Genomic DNA, 26,374 nt, shown 5'->3' on the forward strand with positions numbered 1-26,374 from the left:
CCGAGACCCCCACTTCCACGAGCTCCATCGCCGTAGTCGTTGTTGTTGTTGCTGTTGGTGTCGCCATCGCCCTCGTCATTTGGAGCAGCGACATCCAAAGCTCAAATGGAGCCCGGAGCCTGAGCTTTTCTGTGTTGTCCTCCGGCCAAACGCGCGGTTCCCGGTTCAAGTGCGTGGTGTACCTCTGTGCTGTGGTGCCTCCGGTCTGGTAGGCCTAGCGAGGGAAAATGGCGGATCTAGAAGCAGTTTTGGCCGATGTGTCCTATTTGATGGCCATGGAGAAAAGCAAGAATACACCGGCGGCCCGAGCGAGCAAGAAAATCATTCTCCCGGATCCAAGGTGAGTCGTACAAAAATCTCAGAATGTCCCGCTGCGCTACCCGCTCCATGAACGATGGCCGAAAGTATCGGTCCTATAATAGGACCATGCGACTCGAGCACCGATTGCGCGAACTTGCTACTCCTCGTTCGACTCGACCGGTTGCCGATAATACCGATATACTTCGAGGGAACTGAGGACTTCGGAATTTCGGTCGAAAGCTTGTCGAGTTCCTTAGCGCGACTAAAGCGAGCTAAGCCGAGGCACCTGCCAATCCCGATGATCCGGATTGCTTCCGAAGTTCGGAGGAGCAGTTGCGGCTCATTTGCAAGTACACTCTAGACTCTACTTCATGTTTATGGGAGAAGCTCAGAACCGTATGCCGGGGAGCGCTGAGTGAGGAGCGGGCGATTAATCCGCCGCGCTGCCTTCCGATATCAGAGACCTAATATGTACATTCGAGTCTGCCTCGATTCAAGGGAATTCCGGCTCAGAAATCTCGCTCATATCGCCCGAATATTCGATAAGTCTGCAAGAAATGCTTGGAATCGATGGTGCGAATTGCAGAGCTCTGGCTGAATCATCGCAGAGATCGAAGGACGGCTATCGCAGATCGACTGAAGTCACCTGTTGGGAAGGGACGAAACGATGAAGCCGAGTTCTGACGAGCTGATATAACACACCGAGCATAAAGATCTTTTCGAGCTCAGCGAATACTGACGCATCAATGACGGAATGAGAATAATCCATCGGCCCGAGTGAAGTGATTCCGTCTGTCGACGAGTAACCCTCCTTGTTCCGCTTGAGCCCAGACGCGAAGTCCTCTCCTCGAGGAGGTATTCTCCCTGAGACGCGATGGCAACTTATTGCGCCTGATTCTTGGAAGGCGCAAATTCATCAACATCCGCGCGGAATGCTCTGCGTAGCTCGTAAACCATCCGTCGAACCATGTGTCGGAGCTTTGTGTCGTTTCCTTAACTGACTCTGTTGACAGATCTCCTCGGTGCTTTGCCGCTGCTGCAGAGAAGGTAGAGTCAAGCGATCGACATGATGAAGAGCGAGCATTTTGGTCACGAGCTTTCGGAGCCGTGGTGGCAAATGAAGTCCTATGCCTATAAATGGAAATCCGACCTGCTGCAAATTACAAATCTCTTTCTCAATGAATCCACGCAGCATCTCGTGCTCAGTTTTCGCGACCCCAACGAGTTATCCTCGGCGAACTTCGCCGAGCGGAGAGATGAGCTCTTCCGAGGAGACACGTCCATACGTCTGTCCGCCCGCTCGTTCTAGAGAAGAACTGTCCGGAAATTATGCATTCTCAGCGAAGTCACACTGGATTTCGGTGGGGCGTCAATCCTTGCCCTCTACACCGTGGAATTTTCCTTCCCTTGAGCTTCGCGACTGATTCATCCTAGGCGGCGGTTGTTGAGGGCTCCTCGTTTCATTCTTTCTAGAGATATTTCCGGCCATAGAATTCATTGTTCCGTGCTAACGGTTTACCCAACGGCAGGGCTGGCTCACAAAAGACAGGTGCCACCAACCTTATGGAAATGTCTAACAAAGACCGGCCAGCCTTTTCTGGTCTGAATCTTCCGGCTGGAGCTTCGAGCGGGAGATCATCGATTTAAGAAGTGAAACTTATCTTTCGCAGTGTGCGGAGTGTGATGCACAAACATCTGCAACAGTCGGGCGAAGTCACTTTCGACAAAATATTCCCACAGCATCTTGGTTACCTACTGTTCAAAGACTTCTGCGAGAATGTCCACGACGAACAAGTAAGACAGCGATCATTCGATCGGAGGACTGAATGTCTTTCCAAAGAAAAATCTTCACAGGCCGTTGCCGAAAGTTCACAGCACGTAGGCGTATGAAGTGAGTAACACGATCAATTTCTCCTGTTTCCACCCTCAGGTCTCGCAGCTCACCTTCTACGAGGAGATCAAAAACTACGAAAAACTGGAAACAGACGAAGAGCGGAAGTCTTTCGCTCGGGAGATATATGACAACTATATTATGCGGGAATTGCTCTCGCATACTCATGTGAGTGCTCGTCGATAAAATGTTTTTTTCGCGCATTTGGAAGAGCGGATCAATACCGACGGCGTCTGCGAGTCTTTATCCATAACGACATATTCTGACAGTGACGAACTCCAATTCCAGACCTATTCGCTGGATTCCGTAGCACACGTCCAGAAGAATATTATGAGGAACGAAGTCCCAGTGAATCTTTTCCAGCCTTATATCGAGGAGATATTCAATTCTTTGCGCGGGGACCTTTTCCTTAAATTCATCGAAAGCGACAAATTTACCAGGTGAGTCCCCAATATATCGTCGACCGGAACCAAGCGAGGAATGCTTCAGACACGCGCTTCAGACGAGATGCTCAAGTTCTAATTCTCGCACCAGGTATTGCCAATGGAAGAATCTCGAGTTAAACCTCCAGCTCAACATGAACGACTTCTCAGTTCACCGGATCATCGGCCGAGGCGGTTTCGGCGAGGTACATTTCCTCCGTTTGGGGTCTGGGAGAGCGTATGTAAGTTCTCATGCATATCGTGTAATCGAGCAGCTAAACAGACTTCTGGATACGGTTTTACAGGTTTACGGATGTAGAAAAGCAGACACCGGCAAAATGTACGCCATGAAATGCTTGGACAAGAAACGTATCAAAATGAAACAAGGAGAAACGTTGGCTCTGAACGAACGCATTATGCTGTCCCTCGTTTCGACCGGAGAAGACTGTCCATTCATCGTTTGTATGACCTATGCTTTCCAGGTTGGTTCTCCTTCGGATTTGGAGCGAATTTTCGGATTAGTCCGACTCTTGTGAGGATGCGATCTCGCCGAATCAATTCATGGTCCTTCGAGCAGATCTCTAGTCCAGTTTCCTTCCACAGACTCCCGACAAACTGTGCTTCATCCTCGATCTGATGAACGGCGGCGACCTCCACTATCATCTCTCGCAACACGGAGTATTTACGGAAGGCGAGATGCGTTTTTACGCCGCCGAGGTTAGGACAAGTCTCTGCTCGATTAGTGACACGAACGAATCTAAATATACGACGACGGCTTGTCAATCGCCTCCGTCTTCAGGTGATACTCGGTCTCGAACACATGCATAAACGATTCGTTGTATATCGCGACCTGAAACCAGCGAATATTCTCTTGGATGAAAACGGTCATGTTCGAATCTCGGACCTCGGCCTCGCTTGCGACTTCTCCAAAAAGGTTTGGCGCTGCGTCTTTCGACGAGGCATGCTTAACGTCTTCATATATGTACCTCTACGACTGGAGCTCATTACCCTCGAATTTCCACAGAAGCCGCACGCTAGTGTGGGCACCCACGGTTACATGGCGCCGGAAGTTTTATCCAAGGGTACTGCGTACGATTCATCCGCCGATTGGTTTTCCCTCGGCTGCATGCTGTATAAACTGTTGAAAGGTCATAGTCCATTCCGGCAGCACAAAACGAAGGTACGGTCTCCTCGAAAACCGCGACTGCTAGAGGTCCAGGACGCGCCTCGCGAAATCGACTGTTCCGACTAACATAAGAGTGATTACTGTTTGCAGGACAAGCATGAAATAGACCGAATGACCCTAACAATGAACGTAGAGCTTCCGGATAGCTTCTCAGCGGAACTGCGCCATCTCCTAGACGGCCTTCTCCACAGAGAAGTGGACAAACGGCTGGGTGAGCTAATAATCATCATTCCCGAGAGAGACGTTTCTTTTAGAAGTTGACATTAGCGCAGACCAGTTTCCACGAGAGATCTCCTTGAAGTATGATGACTAATATCGAGCTCTCTCAGGTTGTCGAGGTCGTGGAGCAGACGAGGTGAAAAGTCATCCTTTCTTTGCGGGACTCGACTGGCAATTGGTCTATCTCCAGAAATACCCTCCCCCCCTGATACCACCACGGGGAGAAGTAAATGCGGCCGACGCGTTCGACATTGGTTCATTTGACGAAGAGGATACGAAAGGTTCGTCTCCGAGCCGCTCCTCTACCGAGGGGCTCGAAAATTACGAATTGTCGCTTGATATCATCCCAGCAACGATCGATCATGGAACCTGACTCCTTCGATTCTAGGCATCAAGCTGACAGAGGCCGACCAGGAACTGTACAAGAACTTCTCAGTCGTCATTTCCGAACGTTGGCAACAGGAAATCGCAGAGACTGTGTTCGAAACTGTGAACCAGGATGCCGACAAGCGCGAGCACAAGTCTCGGTCGAAAGCCAAGGTAATTACGATTGCGCGGCTCTTCATTAGAGCCCCCTTCGTCGCGTCGTGTCCGGCTCAGGGCGGATGAGATTAGTTTATTTCTAAATAACGAGATTCAACGGCGACTCTATCGCTACAGGCCAAGTTCGATCAAGAGGAGCAATCCGACTGCATTCTGCACGGTTACATCAAGAAACTCGGAGGTCCCTTCGCCTCGAACTGGCAGACCAAATACGGTTAGTATGCCCCGTGAGTTCTCCGAGATCGCCGAAATATCTTATCTGAGCCCCGCCCTCTTCACCATCCCCAAACGTACAAACTCCTCGGCGATCGTTCGGAACCTCGATCGACTCCTTGATGAATTCGCTCTGCTTGATATGGACGAATGAAATCCCTTATAATCAACTTAGCGAGACTGACGCAGCGTTTTCCCCTCCGAACAGGGAAACTCTACCCGAATCGTGTGGAGTTACACACGGAGTCTGGTAAACCTGAATTAATTTTTATGGACCAGATCGAAGAGATATGTGCTGACTATGTCAACGTAAAGGTAAGGAGACGACGAACGCTTTCGGGGAAAGACTCGCTCCTCGGGGCATGAACCTTTGTTGAATGATATCTGTCCTAGACCGTCCTCAAGCCAGATAGCCACTTCTCCCGGGCACTCCGAACTCTTCGTTCTTCCAGGGAGAACACAGCATCGTTCTCAAAATGAGGAGCAGAGACGAAAGGGATAAAGACGCTCGGATAATCTTTACGAATCAAGATGAGATCGGTCTCAAGGTGGGTTCTCCGGAGTTCGGTTCCTCGGAAACAATCCGGATCGATAGAAAGTTCCGAAACCCCTTGGCGCTCGTTCGGCTGCCGTGCTTTACGTCGGGTTTCTCCGCTGTTTTCCAGGAGTGGCTCATTTCTCTCAAACAAACGCATAAGCACTCACTCCAAATGCTTCAAACGATAGCCAAGAAAGCCGGAAAAATCTACGGGACAGCCAATGAGCCTGCGAAACAAGCAAACCAACAGTCGCCTGGCCCGACAGTTCACGCACAAGCTGCTCCCCCCGGCGGTGGCGGCCAGAATTCTCACCGCAACGGTAGTAACTGAAAGGATCGGCTCCCGAGAGATGAGTTGATGACGGAGTAAGATGAGCAATGTTGATTGTTACTACGCGAGCAAGTGACGATGATCGCCGCAATTGACGACGACGGCACGTAGAGCTAGCGACACGATTAGAGAGTCATACTGTCTGTACCTTGTCGAAAGAGTTTGCTGATCGTGACCAGGGAAAGGCTCGGATCGATTGCCCTCAACCTGCAACGTCGATGGAGACGCGTCTCTATCGGAGACATCGATTTCGTTCCGCGCGCGCGCTTTGAACTCGAAGACCTTTTTCTATTGTGTATACAGTCGGACAGAAGCATAGCGGGGACACACGGCCATCGCTTGGGTATTATGGACACATGGTACGCTACCGAGAACACTTTCACACTGTTGTGTTGACGGCAACCGTGAACGATTTCGGAAGAAAGATGTCTGCCAAATGTAGCCGAACCTTCCCTGGTCACTGACCAACGACAGAATCCTAAAAAGACCCAATGTACTCAATGTTATAGCACCGAACAACAACAACAGCAAGAATTTTTTCGTTGCTGCCGCTGTTGATCTCCCTCTTCAATGGAATGGGGTATTGTGATCAGAAAATTTAAAGGAGAAGCAAGGAAACTCAGCTTGAGAGACTAGTGGATCAATGCGGCGGGAAAGGAACGTACGGTTTTCTCATCCAATTTTTTTCGCTGAAACACAAAGTGGGATGACAGACGGACGGTCGATTGATCAGGAAAGGAAAAAACACTGTCAAGCGTGTCCACAACTCGACAATGATGATGAAACCAATGACGGTGAGTTGGTCGTTACAAGTCGACGCTGGCTGCTCGGTCGGTTGGTGGTTTGCAAGGAAGCGAGCTCGACATTTCTATTCCGAATCCGAGATCTGATTCTCTCGATTTACAGATTGCGTTTCGCTTCCTCCTAATTCTTAAGCGTCAGTAATGATTTTATCATCTCGCCTCATCGTATCGGTCAGGCTAGTGAGGCGTCGAACCTTTGCGACATGTGTAGGCTGCGCCCATGTCGGACCTGAGTCAGGAGTTGCTGATCTTACGGATGGCGACGGTGGAGGAATGGATTCAGGGGCAGGGATCAGTATGAAACCGCTTCTCCGGTATCGGAGTAAGAGCGGATCAGCTCAGAAAGAAATCGCCCCCCTTCCGTTCCGCCGCGGTACACTAGCTGCCTACGATGCTCTGTGATCAAGATATCATTAGTTCCATGTCGCACCGTTTTCAGCGAGCCGGTCGCTTCGGAGCGAGGTTTAGGGGCTTCCGGGGTCGAGGGGAGAACCGAGTCCGAAGAAGGATTCGTCTGGACCAGGAGCAATTGGAAGACAGGCGGCGCAAGGTGATTTATGGGATCGGAAAGAACATTTTGAGGAACCGCTATTCGTCAGCAGAGCAGCGATGAGCTTTGTCTCGAGCCTTCTCGCCGACATGAGCTTCCTGAGATGGGACATTCACCAAGATGTTCGAACGGCCGCTGTGGTGGGAGAGCTGCACTTGAGCAGATCTGGGCAGACTCGGGCGAATATTTTCGAGTGCTGAGATTTTTTCATGGAGGTTAATTCTCCTCGACTTTGTTGCTTGTTGTTTTCCGACCTGGATTATTTGTTTCACCTCATCAATTGTTCTCGATCAGCTCACAGAGTTTGTCTCTCATTTTCTGTCCCTCTCACAAACTTTTGAATACGAATAGATTGTCCTCGAGCAACACGGGGTGTGCGTGTGCATTCGAGGGGGAACTCCCTCGACATCGATCGGGGAATGAGTTTTGCACACCTCTCGAGCTGTTGACGAGGCTTCCCCGTCCTCTGCGACTCGAAATAAGCTCTGATGATAGAGATGACTCGAGAAGCCAACCACGGGCGCTCTTCCCATCTGGATCGTTCATAGCCTATTGGGACTCGGATACATATTATCCCAATGAAGCCAATTACACACAGGATTACGACCAAGCGACAGGTCGAATCATGATGCTCATACCATTTCCCTTTTCCTGTTGCTAACTATCGAGAATCAGTGAAACTGTCCGCGAAGTTCGTATTGTCGCGTCGGAACAAATAGGTAGTGATATACATGATTCTTCTTGGAATGATTTCACTCAGATGATGTCATCTGAGTACTTGGTAGCTCCTTTAGGAGACAGTATAGATTACCTGTATCCGTATAGGATAGGTCTGAAATGCATCACTAGTGTGCGGAGGAGTGTTTGCATATGTATTACCATCTCCAACACTTTTATTACGGGATTGACTGAGACCCAAATCTCCGAATGGTTGGCACTCCAAAACCGATCCATCCGATATATCCCCATAAAAATAAGTTGAAAAGATCTTCAGTGATTGAGACTCATCCTTACGCATCCATCCAGGCCCACCTACAAACTACGCGGATGACATGCGTTGACACATCGCCCGTGGATGGATCTACTCCCCACGACCTTCGACGCAGAGAATCGAAGAGCAGAAAAAGTCGCTATACATACCCAATGTATTATATCTTCAGAATAGAGGTGGCGCTGCACTAAAGATCAAAGATGGAATCTAGTTGGGAGCGCTCCGTGTATGAGCAATCGCCTTGGAATCAAGTCGAGGATTACGACCCGAAAATAAAACAAATTATATATAGAGGAATCCGCTGATAACCAAGCCTTGGGTCTCGACTTCGGCACTAGGACAGCCATATCGGTGATTGAGCCACACGGCTCCTCGTCGCAACCCCGATGATGTGAATTTGGAGTGTTTACTCCGTGCGCTCGCCCATGACAGTCCCCATCGTGATGAATAGAGGAGGTGTCCTTTATGACGATATTTATATTCCTCTCACGGATCCCATGAGGAGGAGAAACAAATAGATCGCGGAAGGAAGGCGGAGTCCCTTTAGCTGAAATCACCGCCTTGAAATCATGGGAAGCGTGGGAGGGACACGAATAGCGGCTCGCTTTGAGTTTTCGAATATTCGGTATGCGGGAATCAGTTGCGCTGAGGCGACGATTAATCAAGCCATGTGAGGACAAAACCTTCCTGTGAGTGCATTCCCTCGGAATGTCTCTCAGTTATTTGATGGACAAAGCAAGAGCCGCCTGTTGAATCCATCGTTCCCGATGGTGTCAGGCACCTCAGGAGTCAGGTCTCAAAAACTACCCTAGTCCAGGAAGAGATCGATTGTACAGCGTTTGATCGCGAGGAATCGCTGACAGCGCTCAGATCGTAGAGTTCGACTCACATCGATTGCTAGATCCTCGACATGCGACTTGTGCGTATCCTGAGGGAATCATCTCATTTTTTCTTGATATGTTCCGAGTTGTACTCGCGTCCTATAGAGATGGAGTATAGAGGTGCCTTGATTCATGTATCGGTCCCTCAAAGGATCCAGGGGTCCTACCATGATTCCCTCAGCGGATATCAATTCAGATCAAGACTCAAGCCCGTAGTCAAAACTAGAGAAAGAGATGCGGACAGTCATCTTTTCGCCGGTATCGGGAAGTCTGTCGAAAGTGTCTGACCTGAGTTTTTCCCAGTGAGCAATGAGTCGTTGACGCTCCCGCCCGTCGCCCTTCGTTCCCCGTGCACAAGGGGCGACGCCAGCCACCCGTCAAGCCAACCGAGCAGTCAGATAGCCGAACCTCGATCTATCATAGGAATACTCACGAGTACCCCTTGCTTCTCACGACTCACCTGACAGTGTCACACGCATACTCTCCCTATCTGTTCCAGGTTGACTACAGTCTCTTAAATCTGGAATTTTTTCGCCCCTCGGTAGCGCACGTTCGTTTCAGCGATTTACGTACGTGTCCTAACAATGCTACCAGAATTATAGTCATCATCATTATTATTGATACATTGTATTATTGCCATTGGTACCGGAGGCAGACTAGGACGGGAGCGGGGAAAGTGATCGAGGAGACAATGACATGTGGAGAAAACGTAGAGCCGGTTGGAAGGGAATACCTACCTTGGAGCTGACGACTGCAGTTAGAAACAGGACTCAAGCTGAGGATTTAGTGCTGGGTGAATCATCAAACAAACAAACCAACAAAGGCGGCTGAGCGACCGAGATCCAAGATGCCGGACCGGGTCTGATTCCAAGATGATCAGCACCGGTGAAAGAACAATCCGATTCTTGATGTTTTATACGTTTGAGGTGGCATCAATCTGTCTGGTCTAGGTGAAGTCACTCGATACTCATGATGGATGGAAATGATGACGATGACCTGGACGTTGTTGTAATCATGGTAGATCTAAGTTAGTACCAGCAGGAGTCATTATGATAGATATCAGTAACACTAATTTGCGCGGTAGAAGACCAAGGTACCAAGTTTAGTGATCTAGAAATCGACATTTCGGTGGATGGTGGTGAAAGGAAGAATGCAGAAAATGATGATGGATATGATGAATTTCGAATAAGTTGAAAACGATGGTTTTCGACGGAAGGCCTCCTGTGGCTCTGTGATTTGGGCCTTGTCGGCCATCGTACGGTCACGCCTACAGGCCTAGCACAAACTCTGCCTGTATCGAGCTTGGCAATGAGCTGCTTACCCTGTGGAACACTTAATCGTAATTGACATCGGTGATGTATTTATCGAAGTTCGTATCGCTGTTTTAATGATCATTATTATTGGGTATCAATAAAATTGACACGAAGATCACGAACGCTCGCAATGGAATCTCACCTGATTGCCGGGCATGACGCTCGATATTACATCTTTTTCGGTTCACTATCCAAGGACATAGGTTCCCTTGGCATAAGCGAGCTGAGAATCCATCGGTCGATCGTCAGACCGCCTGTCGAATCTCCCAAAAGTTCGACGGGTGCCTGATCTGCGACTGCACCAGCCTCGGTCAGGGAAAAAATATTGACAAGATGGTAGCGCATCATATAGAAGAGCAGAATTATCGCACCGGATCGCGCATTTACCCCTGAACCCGATGTGGATGAGCAGCGCGGAGAAGAAATAAAAAAGAAACGGGTATGGAGGGCGGAGGCTCGGAAAATGCGCGGATCGGAGGAATCATCATGATAGTGCTCTTATTCCCTGCGTCAACCGTCCCCCCGTTTCCGTGAACCAGGCATCCATCATTCCTTTGTTCAATAATAGGAAGTCATTCATTTATTCATTTGTCTATTCTTCTACTTATTGGTCCATCCTTCACACGTCAAGTGTGACTCAGTCAGCCTCAGAGGCTTGGGAGGAGGAAGAGGAGATAAGGCCGAATCGAGCTCCCCGGATATTCTCGTGGAGATCGGATGCATATCGAGCTTTTCACATGTTAACGAGCGAGGAGTTCAACCTCTCATGGTACTTCAGAGAAAGTCATGATCTTGTCAGTCGAAAATACAGAGTACGAAAACCTATACAAGGCTTTCCACGGTGCGATATAGCGGTTGGAAAGCCCGGGCATTCCAGCTCCATCGTATCCGAAACGACTCATCATTTTGGAAAATACATCCGTGAAATCATTGCACAATAATTATGTCATGCAGGTCGACAACCGTCGGAACGTGAGACGGGAGTCAACGAATACTAAATCTTGTACGTTTTCAGTGGAAATCTCCTGTATCGGCGCTGTCCAAGCGTATCGCTTGGGAAAGGGATTGCTGAGCGTCCGTCACAATAATTAATGAATTGTCGCTCATCTCAGAGAGAATAAACGCCTCCTTCAGGATTAGGCTGTTTAGACCCTCATCTGGAAAGACATTGAAGTGTATCTACGACGTGAGTCCCGCGAACTTTCAATATTTGTACATCTTGAAGAGGCGAGGTGTCGAGCCTCGTCTTCTTCGGGGACGACGCCAACTTTTCACGCATGCAACGGTGCACGCCCAACTCCGGCTATTTCGATGCTTTTGCGAGGAATCATGATCCGCTGAAAGGCGTTGGACACTCGCTGCGCGGTCTCACGTGATTCGAGCTCTAAAGCACTCGGACATTTTCCCAAGAATACTCCCCGATGCCTTCATTCTCCGATGAATACAAAAGATCGAATCAGGCGCTTCTCTAGACTCCGATCCCTCAGCCAGACAATGCCCGAAACAGGTCAGGCAGCACGCGACTCGAGTCATAGAGCAGCCAAAAATCGTTCACATACATTTGTATGAGCTGCTGGAGCTCTTGCGTTGTCCATCGAAGGAAATTATCTACATCGATCAGTAGCGTTTACAGAATTAATCCTCTCCAGTGCTTGACATGGTGACCATCCCCCTCCCTTCTAATAAGGCACCTTGTATGTCGAACTTTCGTAGAAACTCGAAATTATTCGCGAGGAGACTTCGAGAATGCCTCTGCTTTCTCCAATGCCTTATCGCCAATCGACCCGCAATCGGAACCATTGGTGACAAGGTCATGGGGCCGAGGCAAGGGAAGCGGGGTTTGGGAGAATATAATGCTCGCATCGGGATCCTCGAGAGCGTCGCCTACGCTTGGTCCTCCGATTGTATGTGCGCTTTTTCTAGTCCATCGGTACGATAAAATTCTGAATTTCGAAATTTTCGGAGCAGAAGCGAATCGCCCATGCGAGGACGATCATCATTCGAATATGGTGAACTTGAGCGACAGTCGAGCGTCGATTGCGACCGAAGATGTGATCTGTAATCGGACTCCTAAGAGCGACGCTGGGTTCGCGAAGGATGGTGTATCGATAGAGCCCTCTCAGGCTCATGTCCGATTCGCCGCAAGAAGTTCTAACATCCGCAGGTCTCCATATCGAGACTGGGGCGTAGCCTTATCTCGTATCACTACGTCGAGATCCTTCGGCTCAACGCGGTTCCTCATTCGCACTCTCTCAGAAATACCAAGGACCCACCCGGGTAGCCTGGGTTCTCTGTCCTAGATACTCCTCTTGGCTCTCGCAGTGTCTTTCTGGCGTCTCTTCTCCTCCTGTCAAGGAGCAAAGGTCCCGTTAGGTGTCGCCAGTCAGATATACATGTAGCGTGGTATCGTGACACCGGAGCAACGCTCACTGAATACTCAGGCTAAAATCTCCTTCTTGCACTGACTTTTTGTTTCTTTGTCTCTTGGCGTTTGTGTTCCCGCACCAGATCTTCCCGGCTAAGGTCAACCGCGATCACCTGCGAGAGTAGGACGTGAGAATATTCATCCATGTCGCAGGCATTTGCCCAGAATGTCGCATGAAGCCTTGTACACGAGCTGGACCTAATGTATCTGTCGGACCCACCTGCCTGATGAAAGGTTCCTCGAGCAAGTTATCACCAGCTACTTTGAGGGACTTCAAAACCTCGAATGACTCAAGATATTGACCTCGAGCTCCCGCCTGTCGAATCGAGACGGTTTTAAATTTCATTCTCTTCATGGCCAGCTCTTGTGCGGACCTTCGCGTCGAAGGAACTCACCTTGCTGGAAGCGCTTGAACCCAGAACCGAGTCGATCAGTACGATGCCGACTTCGAATAGGACTCGGATACCTTCACAGAGGAACATGTCGAACACACGGAGAACGCATGGCCATGGCAGCGTTCTTGTGAAACAGCACATGAACCACTCGGTCATCACACAAGTCGGATTCACCTGTCAGATCATAAGAGCGAGATTCTCTGAGCGGGAATTCTGATTTATCGATCGCCGCGCGCAGAAATCGCACTTCACTTACGTCTAATTTGTTGAGTCGTTGCGCCGCTTTGGGTGAGAATTTCTTCAACAGACCGAATAGAATCAAGCCATCTAACTGAACGGTTTCCTGAAGTGACGGCGGCAGGTATGTTACGTGGGAGATCCTGAGCTCGCTCGAGAGGTAGATCGTTTGGGATATCCATAGGGGAGAATGTCTGCCCTCTCGCTTACCAGCCCGGGACTGTAGTAACCATTCAGATACTTGTCACAGATTTCGACAAAACAGAAGAAAGCGTCCTCGGTTGGCATATGCATGAGTAAGAGAGCCGCAACTGGCGCCTGGGCCTGACAATATCCTGGAACGATATATTCGGTCGCATTCGCGATTTTTCATTTCGTGAAGTTTGGAACCTCAGTATCTCATTTATACATACCGACTTCCGGTCGCATTATAGAGTAAGCTTTGAGGACGCGGAACAGTTCCTTTTGCCCAGACTCATCCTGTGAAGTTCGAAGGGAAGAATTCAGGGTCGGTTCTCAGAGAGAGCAACGATTTCTGGGGGCGGCACGCCCTATCTAGTCTCGTACCTCCGATTTGAAGAACTCGTGATCGGGGAATTGCCTGTCGATATCTTTCCGAATATCATCCACGTATACTGGGTCGCCGCTTTGAGAGTCTAAGTCTTGAAACAGACCCTGAAAGAAGGCCGAGGCTCGGATCGTCAGAACTCCGATGGAAATCCCGATTTTTTTCGCATTTCTCACTGCCCCGAGGAGAGTTCAGGATGAATAGGCTTACTTTTCGTTTTTCCTTGCGGAACACACCTCCGCAAAGGTAGGGCCAAGCGGCCATTCGCATCGACGAGGGAATTCCTTTGCGACATCTGTTGCGCAGCTGAAATGAGTTCATCGATTCAGGTTTTCCGAAGCTCACGAGCCCCCGCCTCGATTAATATGCTAGGGGCACTCTCCTCCGCATATTTCGTGATATGGAAGTCAAAGTGTGTGTCCATTGCTTGAAGATATCCGTGACGCCACGCATACTGATCGTTAGGGTTCATCAGATTGTTTCACGGAGCACCGTCGACTGGTCAATAATTCATTCGTAATCTCATCAGCGCAATCGTTGGGATGAATGTTCAAGAATCTCAGAATCAGGTTTTTCACTCCTATCTCTAATCTGATGACGAATCCATCTGAGAACCTTGCTGTCATTTTCGACTGAATTCCTACCTTCTTGAATTTCTTCGAAGTGAAGAGATCCCATTGCTGGAGCATGTCTCTCCATTTCTGTTCTCTACGCCGCAGAACTTCGCTTGGAATACTGGATTCTACGGCTCTGAAAAAGTAAGATGGTGCTCTCATGAGTAAGCAAAAGGTGTCTCGATCGAGGATCTCCGCTTTTGCGATGGATTCAGGATCGACGCAAATCATTTCACTTTCCCTCAACTCGAGCCTGACTCATTCGTGATCGATTGGACAAATAATAACAGGTGATTCCCGTGCGAACTGGCCTCATCTCAGGATTATCCATAATTCCAGCCTGATCAGTAGTGATCAGACTAGAATACTGAAGCCGCAGAATTATCTAGTAGCCGAGATATTACTTAAAAATAATCGAGGCCCCATGATACCTATGAGAATCACATCGTTCTGATGCCGCAGCGCTCACTGCGGAGGTGGCCACCGAACGACCTCGGGAAGATTAAGATCACTTGTCTCCGTCGATGAGCGAAATACCATCGATCCTCGACTAACTGAACGAGACATGCCGTCTCCGACTCGAGTAGAAAAAGCATGTGTCGAGTCAGCGGCGCTTCGAAAACTGAGGTCATAGCCTGAAGCTTCGTGAGCGACCCAGGCTGTCGGTGTCGGAAGACCGCAGCACCGAATGGTCCAGCAGTTGACCGAACGGTTGACAGGCAGCAGACAAAAGATCATGGGAGACTTCAGAGCGGTCATTTCAGCTGTGGCTTCCGCCTCATACTTCCGAACCAAAGACAGATCGGAATCTTTCAAGAAAGGGTCAGCCCGCTGATCTAAATGATATATCCTGAGTCTGCGAGTATTCTGCTTGAAACCGAGAGAACACTGCACTGCTGGAGAGCCACGGAGGAACTCCAGCGGAGTTTCCGTTAGACAGCAATCAGCTGACTGGTGACAACAAAACGGTGGACTCTGGGCAATTCACGCTGTCGAAAGTCTGTATTATATCGGATCCCAATGTGGAATAGCCTTGAAGTTTCCCTCACCTCACATCTTTCGTCACGTGTGGCGCTCGAATGAATCCGTACTTATCGGGCTGTAACTGCTGTTGTTCTTGATCGAGGGAGGTGTTGTCGCCTTGCCCGATGTCTTTCGTGACGGGTTCGTTTGTTCCCATCGTTATATCTTCGTTTTAGTACACAAAGCGATGGTGGGCTTCAAGGGGAGCACCGGAACTCCGCCATAATAACGAACTCCACAGGAGGATAGGTGGCAGAAAAGTCGGCGACTTCACGAACACAGAGCCTCACAACTCACAGTCAGAGGGGAGACAGCGGCAGCAGGCAATGGATAGTCGCCGAAACGTCCAGCAGAGGGGGCCGCCATCTTGCTTTCTATCGCATGTGCAAGGAGTGTCGACATCTGACCGCCAGGCAAGATGGCGGCGGACCAATTCGGCTGCCAGATAAACGGCGCGGCACGACCACAGGGCCCCCAAACCCTCGACTCATCCGTGGAAAAAACGCCGTGTTCGGCATTCGTACCTGTCCTTCCCGACAATCGTGGTCTCGCGAAGACGCAAGCCGACGATGCAGGAGAGAAGCTACGCTCGGCTGGGCGACCGAGAACTTCGGCCGCTGTATCGCATATTCTCGACTTATTCGAGAGGCTCGCCCTTCCTCCTGGCCGCTGTGAGACCGTATTGTAGTACGTATACTGTAGCACGTACTGCACTACTGTACAGAAAACGCATTGCAGTTCGGGGGTGATGAATCGAGCATTGACTTCATCATCACCAAAGGAGGTCGGCCGTGCGATTGGAATGCAACTTCCAAAACATTATCCGGCTTCACGTGGCCGAGCAGAACATTGCGCGCGAAGAGATTTCCTGCGCAAGAATGATCCGACTTACGGAGCACATGCAAAGTTCTCAAGGAACCCCATGTGCCGTGCCGAGGCATGACTCTCAGGGAGCCGAGGAAGCGGGCGAATCTCGAGACTAAATCGAGAAACGTCAAGTCTTTGGATGCGTAGAGCTCGTTCGGAATGGAACGCGGATCATGGCGAATTGAATCTAATCCTGCTCGATCACGCACAGGAACATATTGTTCAGCGAGTAATTTCATGGCGCGGATCCCCTTGAGGCTCATGTGTTCCGCCTTTCACACCTGATCGGAAGCCTCCAGAGCCCGATCCTCAGCGGCTCAGGATATCGTGACTTCAAGCTTGCTCCCATGGAAGTTTTGCTCATCCATGCTTTGGGAGCGTTCGAGGCCGACCTTCGAACATTCGGACTCGGGGAGACTTCACTCCACGCTTCCTGGGTCAAGAATCAACCAAATCCAAGGATCGTCCACGGCTGATGGGAGGATGAGAGTCGATCCTAGCTCCCTTTCTTGTGTCAATGAGTCGGTGATGTTCAACTCAATCATAACGGGTGAGATCAACGTTGATTGTAGCGTGATCTTGCCTGGGAAAGCCCCTAGTTTCCGAAGGAAGAATATTCGATGATTCCATGATGGTGCGGTGGGGTCCCTTTGTTGAGGACGTGCGGGTTTTGAGCCCCTTCTACCCATTCATCATATTGCGTTCACATGCGGTGAGCTCTCTCCGACTGGGCCGGAAAATCCCTCTCAGGAGACGCAGCGCGATTCACGCTCCGAGGAGAATCTTCCCTCTACGGCCTTCGAGTTCTTTCCTAGGAGATCGGTCTGCGGCTGAGAGAAATTGGTTCGGTGAAGCCCCCTGGTGCCCCCAAGTCGTGCGATCAGTGTCCCGACAGCGCTTTCCATGGATGGGGAAGTTCTTCTCGACCGAGAACTCCGAATGGGATGCCCCTGATTTTTCGATTGAGAAAGGAATCTTTTTCCATTCTGGGGAAGAAATGACCGGTACTGCGGTATCCAGAAAACTATCAATGTTTCCGAATTCCAGGACATCTCCAAGTCCGTAGAGTTCAAGGACGACTGATGCAAGAAGGGGGTGTTCTCCGCTCAGCTCGCCTCTAAAGGTTCGCGAGAGGCTTTCCCAGAAAACTCGAAGCGAGGGAGGCATCTTCACCCTCAATGGAAGCTGAGGACTGACTTCGACTCGCTAGGGGATCATATTCGAAAGTCGGCATTTACATCTCGAAGATGCGCGATAGATTCGGGCTATGACTTGTCGTAGAAAAGATCTAACAATGTCCTAACATCCCTAACAAGATCCCTAATTATCCCTAATCCCTAATTATTATCCCTAATTTTAATTATTAATCGATTATCCTAAGACCTTGGGATGTTGACGGGAGAAAAGTGCTAGCTGTTATTCAGTCTCTGGCAATTCAGTCTCACCTCAACAGCTCTCGGAGTTTTTGATCGATATTCCGGGTCGCGAGGATCGCGGAAACTCTCGGCCTAGATCGGGTCGCCCCCCTCCGATCTGACGGGCATTCCCAAGAAAAGACGTCAGACCGGCGACATCTCTGAGAAACTGAACCATCATACTCTACCATGCCTGACCACAGTAGTCTCGAGAGGATTGAGAAGGCGCACATCTGGTGAGGAACTCATTCTGGCTCTTGCGGCTGCCGACTGATGATAATTCGGGTTTTTGCGCCCCCGCTCCTGCGATTCATTGCTCTCATATCTTTCACACCATAAGTGAGGTGCGGAAATTGAATCATCCTCCACAAGCATGGATTTCTGGAACGTGGAAGTGTGCTCAAGGACAGCTGAGCCTTCGGAGTGAAAGGGCGTATTACGCGCGTTCGCTCTGAGCACACTGTCGTTCCTCGACCGAAAAACTCGCCGGTCGGAGTCCGCCGCGGCGGCCGCTAGGTAATCGGGGCAGCCCACGTTTCGAGCCATTGCTGAGCTAGATTGCTCAGGCCACGGCGGGAGAAGCTCCGAAGCCCACCTACAGCATCGCAGGTCGACCGGAGAAACCCATACTGAGGCGGACCGGGAACTCTTGGCTCCCGGAGCTCCTCGTCGTGGATCGACCTCTTCCGCGCCATCGATTAAGCTGGACCCGAGCTTGATGTAGACTGTCAGGAGGAGCATGGATACCCCATTCTTTCTTCGCCCGCTCGACGGAAGCTGATTGAATCCTTCGCTATATGCTTGAAGTTCTGTCTTGCCTATCCGGACTTTTTTCCATGAGCTGCATTCTAATCGTCGATCGCTCGCTCTTGGAAGTATCTACAAAGAATCTTTCGGCCGGCTGACTTCCGGGGGGGCCAGAGCGGGGACGACTTCAACAATCATCGAGCCCGTGCCGTTTGTCGTAGTTAGGGGCATGGATGTTCCGCTTCAACGAATGATCCCTGTGATCAATGGGGCATCCCCAAGTCGAGCAGTGATATCACTGCGAGGGCGCACAGTGGTACGCGAACTTCACTTGCCGGTGGGGCGGCGACCGAGCCTGAGCATTGTCGAATGGAGTGGAAGTTGCGTCAAGAGCCTTTGTTGAATCGATGAGAGTGAGTGTTGTATGAATTACGCTCTGAAAGTTTAGGCGTGTGTACTCCTAAGGGCGCGCTCTCCGGCGATTCCCGGGCGCCAAGCCGTGGGGGAAACTCGAAGAAGCAGGAAGTTCGATAAGCGTGAGGCCGGCGCCGCCCAATTAGCCAGCTTGCTCACACTCGATGAGATTCGGTAGCGGCATCGCTGCTGCGGCGGCCGCCGCCGCCGAGGAAGATCCGTTGACGGAGAAGAGGCATTCGGCGCAGAGAGTTTTCAAAATACTCATCATCGGGATCTAGTTTTCCTCACAGCATCCGTCTATCGCTGTTGCTTGTCGGCGGCGCTGCTGATGGTGACGAGAGGAAGAAGTTCGTCGTCACTCTGATCGTTGGTTGGCTGCTTCTCCGAGCGGCTTGCTGGGTTTGGTCGTTCATTCGTCTGTTCATCCATTACGTTCGGTTTCTCCATTCCTTCTCCACCGGCGAAGAGAAGAGCCGCGTCACAACATCGTCGACCCTCCTCTTCGCCCATCGACAGCGGCGGCGGCGGCGGCGGCGGCGGCGGCGGCGGCAGCAGCAGCGGCCAGCATAGGAGAAGCGGCGGTAGCAGCAGCAGCAGCGGCGGCGGCATTAGCCCCCCGCGTTCGGTCCTCGCCCGCTATCACTGCGCACCTGTGGCAGCCGCGGCTAGCTGGCCAGCGGCGACGACGACCGACCGACGAGTAGACAGAGCAGAAGAGTGTCTTCGCCATAACGGCTGCTTCTTGACTGTCGCGATCCCGCGTGCTTGATCGACGTTCCTCCGAGTGACTAACTGTCTATTTGTGAGCCTAACTACCGCTTGCCGAACGGATCAAGAGCTAGCAAGCAACATATCGTCGCTTGCTTTGTAAAACCGTCCGGATCATCGAGATTCATCGAGTGGTGCTGCCGCGACCCAAGCCGGTTCGTTAGCTCGTCTGGAAAGCAGTGAAAGCTTTTCGAATCAACGTTCAAAATGACCGAGTCCGAGACCAAGACCGAGGTTTCTCCTGTTGAGGACAAACCCAAGGAGGAAACCGCGGCTGCCGGTGCCGAAACAACGGCTACCGCCAACGAGGAGCCCCCGGTGAAGGAGATGCGGGCCGTAGTGCTGACCGGTTTCGGGGGTCTTAAGTCGGTCAAGATCCAACAGAAGCCGCAACCCACCCCCGCCGAAGATGAAGTACTCATCAGAGTTCGTGCTACGTAAGTTGTCGTTTTGATTTGACCATTTCATTACGCGTCTCTGCGCCGAATATGTTTCGCCCGCCGGCCGGCCGGCGAGTAGCCGCCAGATAGACAGCCATGTTTTCGCCCGCCACACCCGATAGCAGAGCACTACTAACACTAGTACTGCCCCGCCCTAGGTGGCGGAATGCTTGAAATCTGTCGTTTTTCCTCGAACGCGACATTAGAATCAAACGTCTAGAACTTTCTGTGGGACCGTTTTGCGAGAATTCTGAAATCGTACGCTCGCTGTCATGATCAACAGGCTGGGCTGGGGGTGTCGGGGCGGCGACCGAATGTGCTCGATGATGGTTGGTCGGTAGCTTGGCTAGCTGGTTGGCTGGTTGTTTGGTCGGATGGATGGATGGGTTGCCTGCCTGTTGGCCGGCCGGTAGCCTGCTGCCGGCTGGCTTGTTGCTCGCTGAATAGATGACTCTCTTGGTTGCCGCTTGGTTTGAGGAGCTGCGGCATCGGGTACACGACGACGATGCTTGCTGACTCGGGGCGCGGCACCGTCGTCAGCAGCATTGACGACGACGACACCGACGGTGACGACGAGCGCGGCGGACAACAAGATGGCTTCTCGGCTTCGTAATTTTTTCGTTCTTCCACTGAGCATTGTTGCTTTCCGCTATTATCAACTCCTCGCTCGAGACAAAGCCGAATCGCCGTTTTTTTCGGCGATAAGCCGCCGATTCCAAATGTTTCCGAGGGATGCCATTGCGTGGGGGTGGGGAATCTAATATTATGAACTGCCGTGTGCGATTCACTCCTCTCGAAGGGATTTCATGACCGAAATACATTCTTCGTTCGAGGCCGGGGATCATTTTGCTCTACCGTCGGCGATTATTATTATCGACAACGATATTTCGTCCGATCGGCCGATGCGTGAGTCTGAGCGGCAAAAGCGCAGAAATATTCCTTCGAGCGAAATGTCAGCCTCTTGGCGCTTTCACGTCTTGATTGGAAACCGTCTCTCGTCAGGCTCTCGAGCAATTCCAATCGGAGATCGATCAAAGTCAATCAGACCGCGATGAGTTCCCAATGCTGAACGTCGCTTTTTGAGTGCGGTCGAGGGAGACTTAGTTTGGTCGTACGATCAGTAATGAATCGCTGTCGATCGTCGACTGAATCGAGCTAAAAATTTCAGGTTACTAGATCTTATTTCATTGTTTTGGTTCGAGCAACCAACAGTCCGAAAGGCTATCTCTCGCTAGTATATACAAGCGCGCTCAGTCGCGCCGGCAATTGTAAACTGAGCGCGCAAGACGTGAGCCTCAATATACGGACGAGTCTATTCCACAGTCAGCTCTACGAGAGATCACGTCAGGGAGGGCGAGCCTCTGGAAAGAATCATACCATATCGCTTGATGATAGATTCTCGACAGTCTAACCGAGAATCATTATTATTGATGGAGCTCGGCTCAATCCTCCCTGAGCGGACGTCTTGCCAAAAAGAGCGAAAATATACGATATAAGCGACTCGGACAACTCGAAAACCATGGTGTGGGCCGCATGGTCTTCTGGAGACGAAAAGTAGACTAATCAGTGACACTAGCTGGTTTGCCAAATTGTCGAATTATTTCTCGCTGTCTCGCTCTAGTGTTGACTCGATCCGTCTCACTATTTTCCCGTGTCTCTCTTCTTCTCTTCCATTCGGCGTAGACGTGCTGAGAATTTTTCCACGATGCGTCACAAGCGGTTGGAATTCGACGATCGCCACCTCAACGTGCTTTAGACGAATACCCTGGATTCTCGGGTTCCTGCTTCAGTCACATGGCGCGACTCATTACCGAGATTCGTTTGCCAAATTCCAAATCGATGATGAGAGCTAATCTTGCTCGCATCTCGGCATCCACGACGGACATTATACTTCCGTGCAAGATCATACGCAAGAATGATGGAAAATTCCCCCAGAATATAACTATTGAACGAAATACGGATAATATGAGCGCGGACTCCCCGGGCTGCGACTGACGTCTACAGGCGCTTAACTCAGTGCGGTATAGATATATGAGCTTGGAACCGAGATTTAATTTCCATCCCAATTATTCTTCCAGTGGTCTCAACTTCCCGGACTTGATGGCGAGGCAGGGCGCTCTCGATAACCTGCCGAAGGCTCCTTTCATCATGGGCTTCGAGCTGGCGGGTGAAGTGGAAGCCGTCGGAGAGAAAGTTGAGGGATTCACTGTAGGCCAGAGGTTAGTAGATATATATCGTGCTCTTTACCCGCAGACAGGGAAGGGTGTTCTTCCTCGGAAACTGCATATACAATTATACAAATAGTTCCATGCCTTGACTTTTGTAGTATCTTTGCTCAAGACAGCCAGTCTGTAAGTCGACGTTTCCCGATTTGGATCCGATACGACTCGTGTGACCCATTGGTAATATATTCTAACATGCTGATCCGTCTCTTTAGAGTTTGCGCGCTGTCCGACATGAAAGCCTGGGCTGAATTGACGGCTGTTCCAGCCAAGCACTGCTATCCTCTTCCTGACGGGATCTCCTATCAGGTACTTGGCCAATCGTCTCGAAACTCCCCTCAGTGAACGAAAGAATGACGAAAACGACATTGTTCGTGAACAGCGATACGATTCTCGATCTCTTCTCTCAGGATGCCGCTGCCGTACTTGTGAACTACACTGTTGCCCATAGTCTATTGTTCGACGTGGCCAATATCCGGAAAGGTCAAACCGTTCTCATCCTCTCGATCGGTAAGCACGATACAGTGGAGTGAAGAGGGGATATTCTTCATTCTATAGAATTTCCTACGAGCTTTACGTGACACATGTCTGCAAAGTCGAAATCCCGCGTTGTATCGGTTGTAGAATCGAGCGCAACGAACCGTGCTTTCCGGAACGCATTCGCCGGCGGGACATTAATTCGGGTGGGGATGCGACACGGGCGTCTTCGGTGCTAACGTAGAATGCTTTCGTTCCTCAGGCGGGGGTGTCGGTCAGGCCTTGGCTCAGTTGTGCAAGACTGTCAAAGATGTGACGGTCATCGGAATTGCCTCAAAAGCCAAGCATGAACAACTGAACGACGTTTGTCACCATCTGCTCGAGCGGGAATCCTACACTGTCACACAGGTCAAGAAGGTCGCCGAACACGGAGTCGATGTCGTCCTGGATTGCTCGTGCGGCGAGGATGTCAGCAGGGTTAGTGTCTCGGATTCCGATTTCCCTACTCAATCTGAACGCAAGAATGGAGGAGTACCCGGTCGACGACAGCGGATGCAGGAATTCAATTCTTCTTTTACAGGGCTACTCCCTCCTCAAGCCGATGGGTCGCTACGTGCTTTACGGCACTTCCTTCTTCGTTTCGGGCGAGACCAAGAACCTCTTTTCCTTCGCCAAGAGCTGGTGGCAGGTCGACAGAATCAACCCGATCAAGCTGTACGACGACAACAAGAGCATCAGCGGCTTCAATATGCGTCATCTCCTGTTCCAGCAGGGACAGCACGCGTATATTGCCGAGAAAGTCGCAACCGTCTTCGATTTGTTCAAGAGCTCCAAGATTTCCCCGGTCGTAGACTCGACTTGGGCCTTCGAAGACATTGCTGAAGCCATGCAGAAGATGCATGACCGCAAGAACGTCGGCAAGCTGCTCCTGGATCCGGCCAAGGAGCCCAAACCGCGACCTGTCGAGCCCGAGAAGCCCGTCAAGGTCGGACGAAAGGTGCGTAAACTCAGCTAAATAACGCTATCGCGAACGCCGCATGATGTCAGAGTACAGGTCGGCCTACAGCCAGTGAATTACAACGTTATCCCTCTCGTTCCTTAGGAAAGCAGAAAAGACAAGAGGAATAAGGAGAAGAAGGAAAGCGAGGAGAAGAGCAAGAAGGAGGCTGACGAGAAGAAGGCTGCAGCCACCGACAAGAAGTCCGACGACGCTAAGGAAGCCAACGACAAGGATGCTTCAAAGGAAGAAGCGAAGAAGGAGAACGGCGATGCCGAAGAAAAAGAGAAGTCGAAGGACTAAGTGTGTTCCTGTGTTGGGATGCCCTCTATCTGTTTCGGCTCAGCCAGTTGTTGAGCTGTTGCTGCAGCTGCCGGAGAGGTCGAGGGCTACAGCAAGCATCTAGGTCTCGTCGCACATCTTTTCACCCCATCTAATGGAACCTGACACTCTCGTGACGGCCTAGACCAAGACGTCGAAGAAAAAGGATAGCACAATTTTAATACACCGCCGACTGATTGAATCGTACATTGATCAGGAAATCAAGCATGCATGTAAACCGATCGAAGAAACATTTGGCCAAATTTGTACGGCGCCTCTGCTCCCACTACTCTGGAGCGAGCGAGTCAGCGTGCGAGAAAGGAAGATTTTCAGTGGAAAGATACCTTGGATGAGCGTCGGACAAGGAAGACTTTTAACATTTTCAACAGAGGAAGACAGACGGCGATGATTATAATGATAAAAACAACAACGACTTCCTACGATCCGATGGGTAATTTTCTCATTATTGTAACTGTCCTAACTTCGACGAAGCAACGAAGAAACATTGGAGATTTCTTCCATGTCTGCTCATTACCGTGGTTGATTTGTGCTCATTTCGGTGCTCATTTGAAAGACGAACTGTTGGATGGATGGGCTGACGGATGAAAGGCAGAAAGTTAGATACAGAGCAGAGAATACGAGGTCAGACGACAAGGCAAAAACACGGGAGAGTTGCCCGCATGAATACGAAGAAGATGAAGCCAGTAAACTGAACAAAGTCGATACTATGCCCCTCTCTCATTGGCATACCATTGCAATTTACTGTATTAGATGTATCTGTCGCAGATCCTAGCGGCGACAGTCTAGTAGTGAACGCGGTATCAGACATCCACATACACCATCCATACATTTCACACACATATCTCTCACTCATCATCTGATAATTTGGTATAAACTTGACGGTCTTATTGTGTCACGGGCAGGGGCGTACACAGTTTTTCCGCGGCGGAGCTACGTTCAGTTCCGGGGAGAAACGGCTTCAGAATGCGCGTTCCTCGAGTCCTATGCTCGAGTGTTGCAGCCGTAAAACCTTGGGGGCCCCACTCGGTCCCTCCTGAGTACGCAATTGATCACGGGCGGTGGGCCGCTCCGATTCTTCCAGCCTTTGGCACAGAGCGCTGCAAAATGAATAAAACTCATTATATTCCTAAACTTTCTATTGAATGGAACCGTGTTTTGAAAGTCATATGATAAGTAGAGCTCCGATTTCGTAACATCAAGAACATGGCCGGACTCGAGCGCGCGCTGGCTCGCTCTCGCCATCTTTCACGGAGTGAAATCGTCCAGTCCGTCGCCTGAATCTCCGTCCATCGAGTAGCACGCTTAGGAAGCTCGGAAACTCATGATGAATAGATCATGGCCCCTTATTCCCGGAGTGAAGGGACGCACATGCCGTATGCACAGCTCGTGGTCCTCCATCGATTCGAACGCTCCCTAGTTAGAGGTTCTCAAACTTGCCTGTACGGGGAACCCCTGAGGAGTTCGACGGAAACCTCAGGCCCTGGACCCTTCCAAGGAACTACAGCCTCATCTGCTCCTAGCATCGAAAAACCTTCGGATATCGACGAGAGCCGAGTATGTCGCACAGGATGCATCAGGATACGCAAGCGGATTACAATTGTGAGAAAGAGATCGAACAAGACGATTGCCGGCTCGCGGAACCCTAGGTTTCTGTTGGATCCCTGAGAACCGCCGTTTCGAGTTACGCTCAGCTGATGACGTCCTCGGATGAGAATCCAAGACGACGAGGACCCTCCTCCTGACTAACTGGACAGGCTCGAAGAATAGAAGAGCCGAGCCCGCGCCAAGCCGTTCGTGATGAAATGTTCCTGCACAGAAATGACATGTCCTCGTCCGGTTTCGGTCGAGATGCGAGAGAATCGTTGCGTGTCTACTCCCCCGAGCGATTAGGGGTGACTCGAGCACAACATGCTTGAGTCAATTTGCTCACAGCTGGACGATCGTGATAGAAACTTACAAGAATTTATGCTTTCCTTGCGGAGGCATCCCATCGGATGGGCGGTTCGGAACTCCAACATCGGATGATGTTTTGGCTTGGCGAGTCGGCCAGATACCTACGCCTTGAGCTCATGAGTTGACGGGGGAGCTCCTCGACCTCGTACCCTCATGTCGTTCGTGACCATCGCATGCGCCGCGAAGCGCTCCCGAGCACTTGCTTCATGCGGCACGCCGGCACCGGGGCGAGTGAACATTCTCTTATATTCGGGATTATTTCAGCTGATAATCCTTATAAGGAGCC

The 26,374-nt window shown here is 50.7% G+C and overlaps 3 protein-coding genes across 3 annotated transcripts; 2 read left to right on the forward strand and 1 right to left on the reverse strand.

Moving 5' to 3' along the window:
- Positions 1–227: 227 nt before the first annotated feature.
- On the forward strand, positions 228–5,643 carry Gprk1 (G protein-coupled receptor kinase 1). Its single transcript, XM_003737521.1, has 16 exons — positions 228–340; positions 1,971–2,094; positions 2,231–2,359; positions 2,480–2,631; positions 2,726–2,819; positions 2,919–3,095; positions 3,217–3,330; positions 3,413–3,547; positions 3,638–3,793; positions 3,890–4,010; positions 4,129–4,299; positions 4,407–4,558; positions 4,679–4,775; positions 4,983–5,089; positions 5,227–5,322; positions 5,440–5,643. The coding sequence occupies exons 1-16, from the start codon at positions 228–230 to the stop codon at positions 5,641–5,643; spliced, it is 2,142 nt and encodes a 713-aa protein (XP_003737569.1).
- A 6,137-nt stretch (positions 5,644–11,780) lies between these two features.
- On the reverse strand, positions 11,781–15,744 carry LOC100906968 (TBC1 domain family member 10A). Its single transcript, XM_029111206.1, has 11 exons — positions 15,470–15,744; positions 14,451–14,556; positions 14,017–14,112; positions 13,806–13,913; positions 13,652–13,718; positions 13,449–13,573; positions 13,258–13,344; positions 13,002–13,175; positions 12,827–12,922; positions 12,648–12,719; positions 11,781–12,528 (listed from the first exon to the last, which is right to left on the reverse strand). Exons 1-11 carry the CDS (start codon positions 15,598–15,600, stop codon positions 12,478–12,480), a joined length of 1,113 nt encoding a protein of 370 aa, XP_028967039.1. The 5' UTR covers positions 15,601–15,744; the 3' UTR covers positions 11,781–12,477.
- A 3,836-nt stretch (positions 15,745–19,580) lies between these two features.
- Positions 19,581–25,278, forward strand: LOC100906720 (synaptic vesicle membrane protein VAT-1 homolog-like). Its single transcript, XM_003737495.2, has 7 exons — positions 19,581–20,094; positions 22,176–22,316; positions 22,535–22,628; positions 22,730–22,829; positions 23,059–23,273; positions 23,377–23,793; positions 23,899–25,278. Exons 1-7 carry the CDS (start codon positions 19,865–19,867, stop codon positions 24,094–24,096), a joined length of 1,395 nt encoding a protein of 464 aa, XP_003737543.1. The 5' UTR covers positions 19,581–19,864; the 3' UTR covers positions 24,097–25,278.
- The last annotated feature ends 1,096 nt before the right edge of the window (positions 25,279–26,374 follow it).

Source organism: Galendromus occidentalis, unplaced genomic scaffold, assembly GCF_000255335.2.
Source record: "Galendromus occidentalis unplaced genomic scaffold, Mocc_1.1 scf7180000075563, whole genome shotgun sequence".
In the NCBI taxonomy this organism is placed as follows: domain Eukaryota; kingdom Metazoa; phylum Arthropoda; class Arachnida; order Mesostigmata; family Phytoseiidae; genus Galendromus; species Galendromus occidentalis.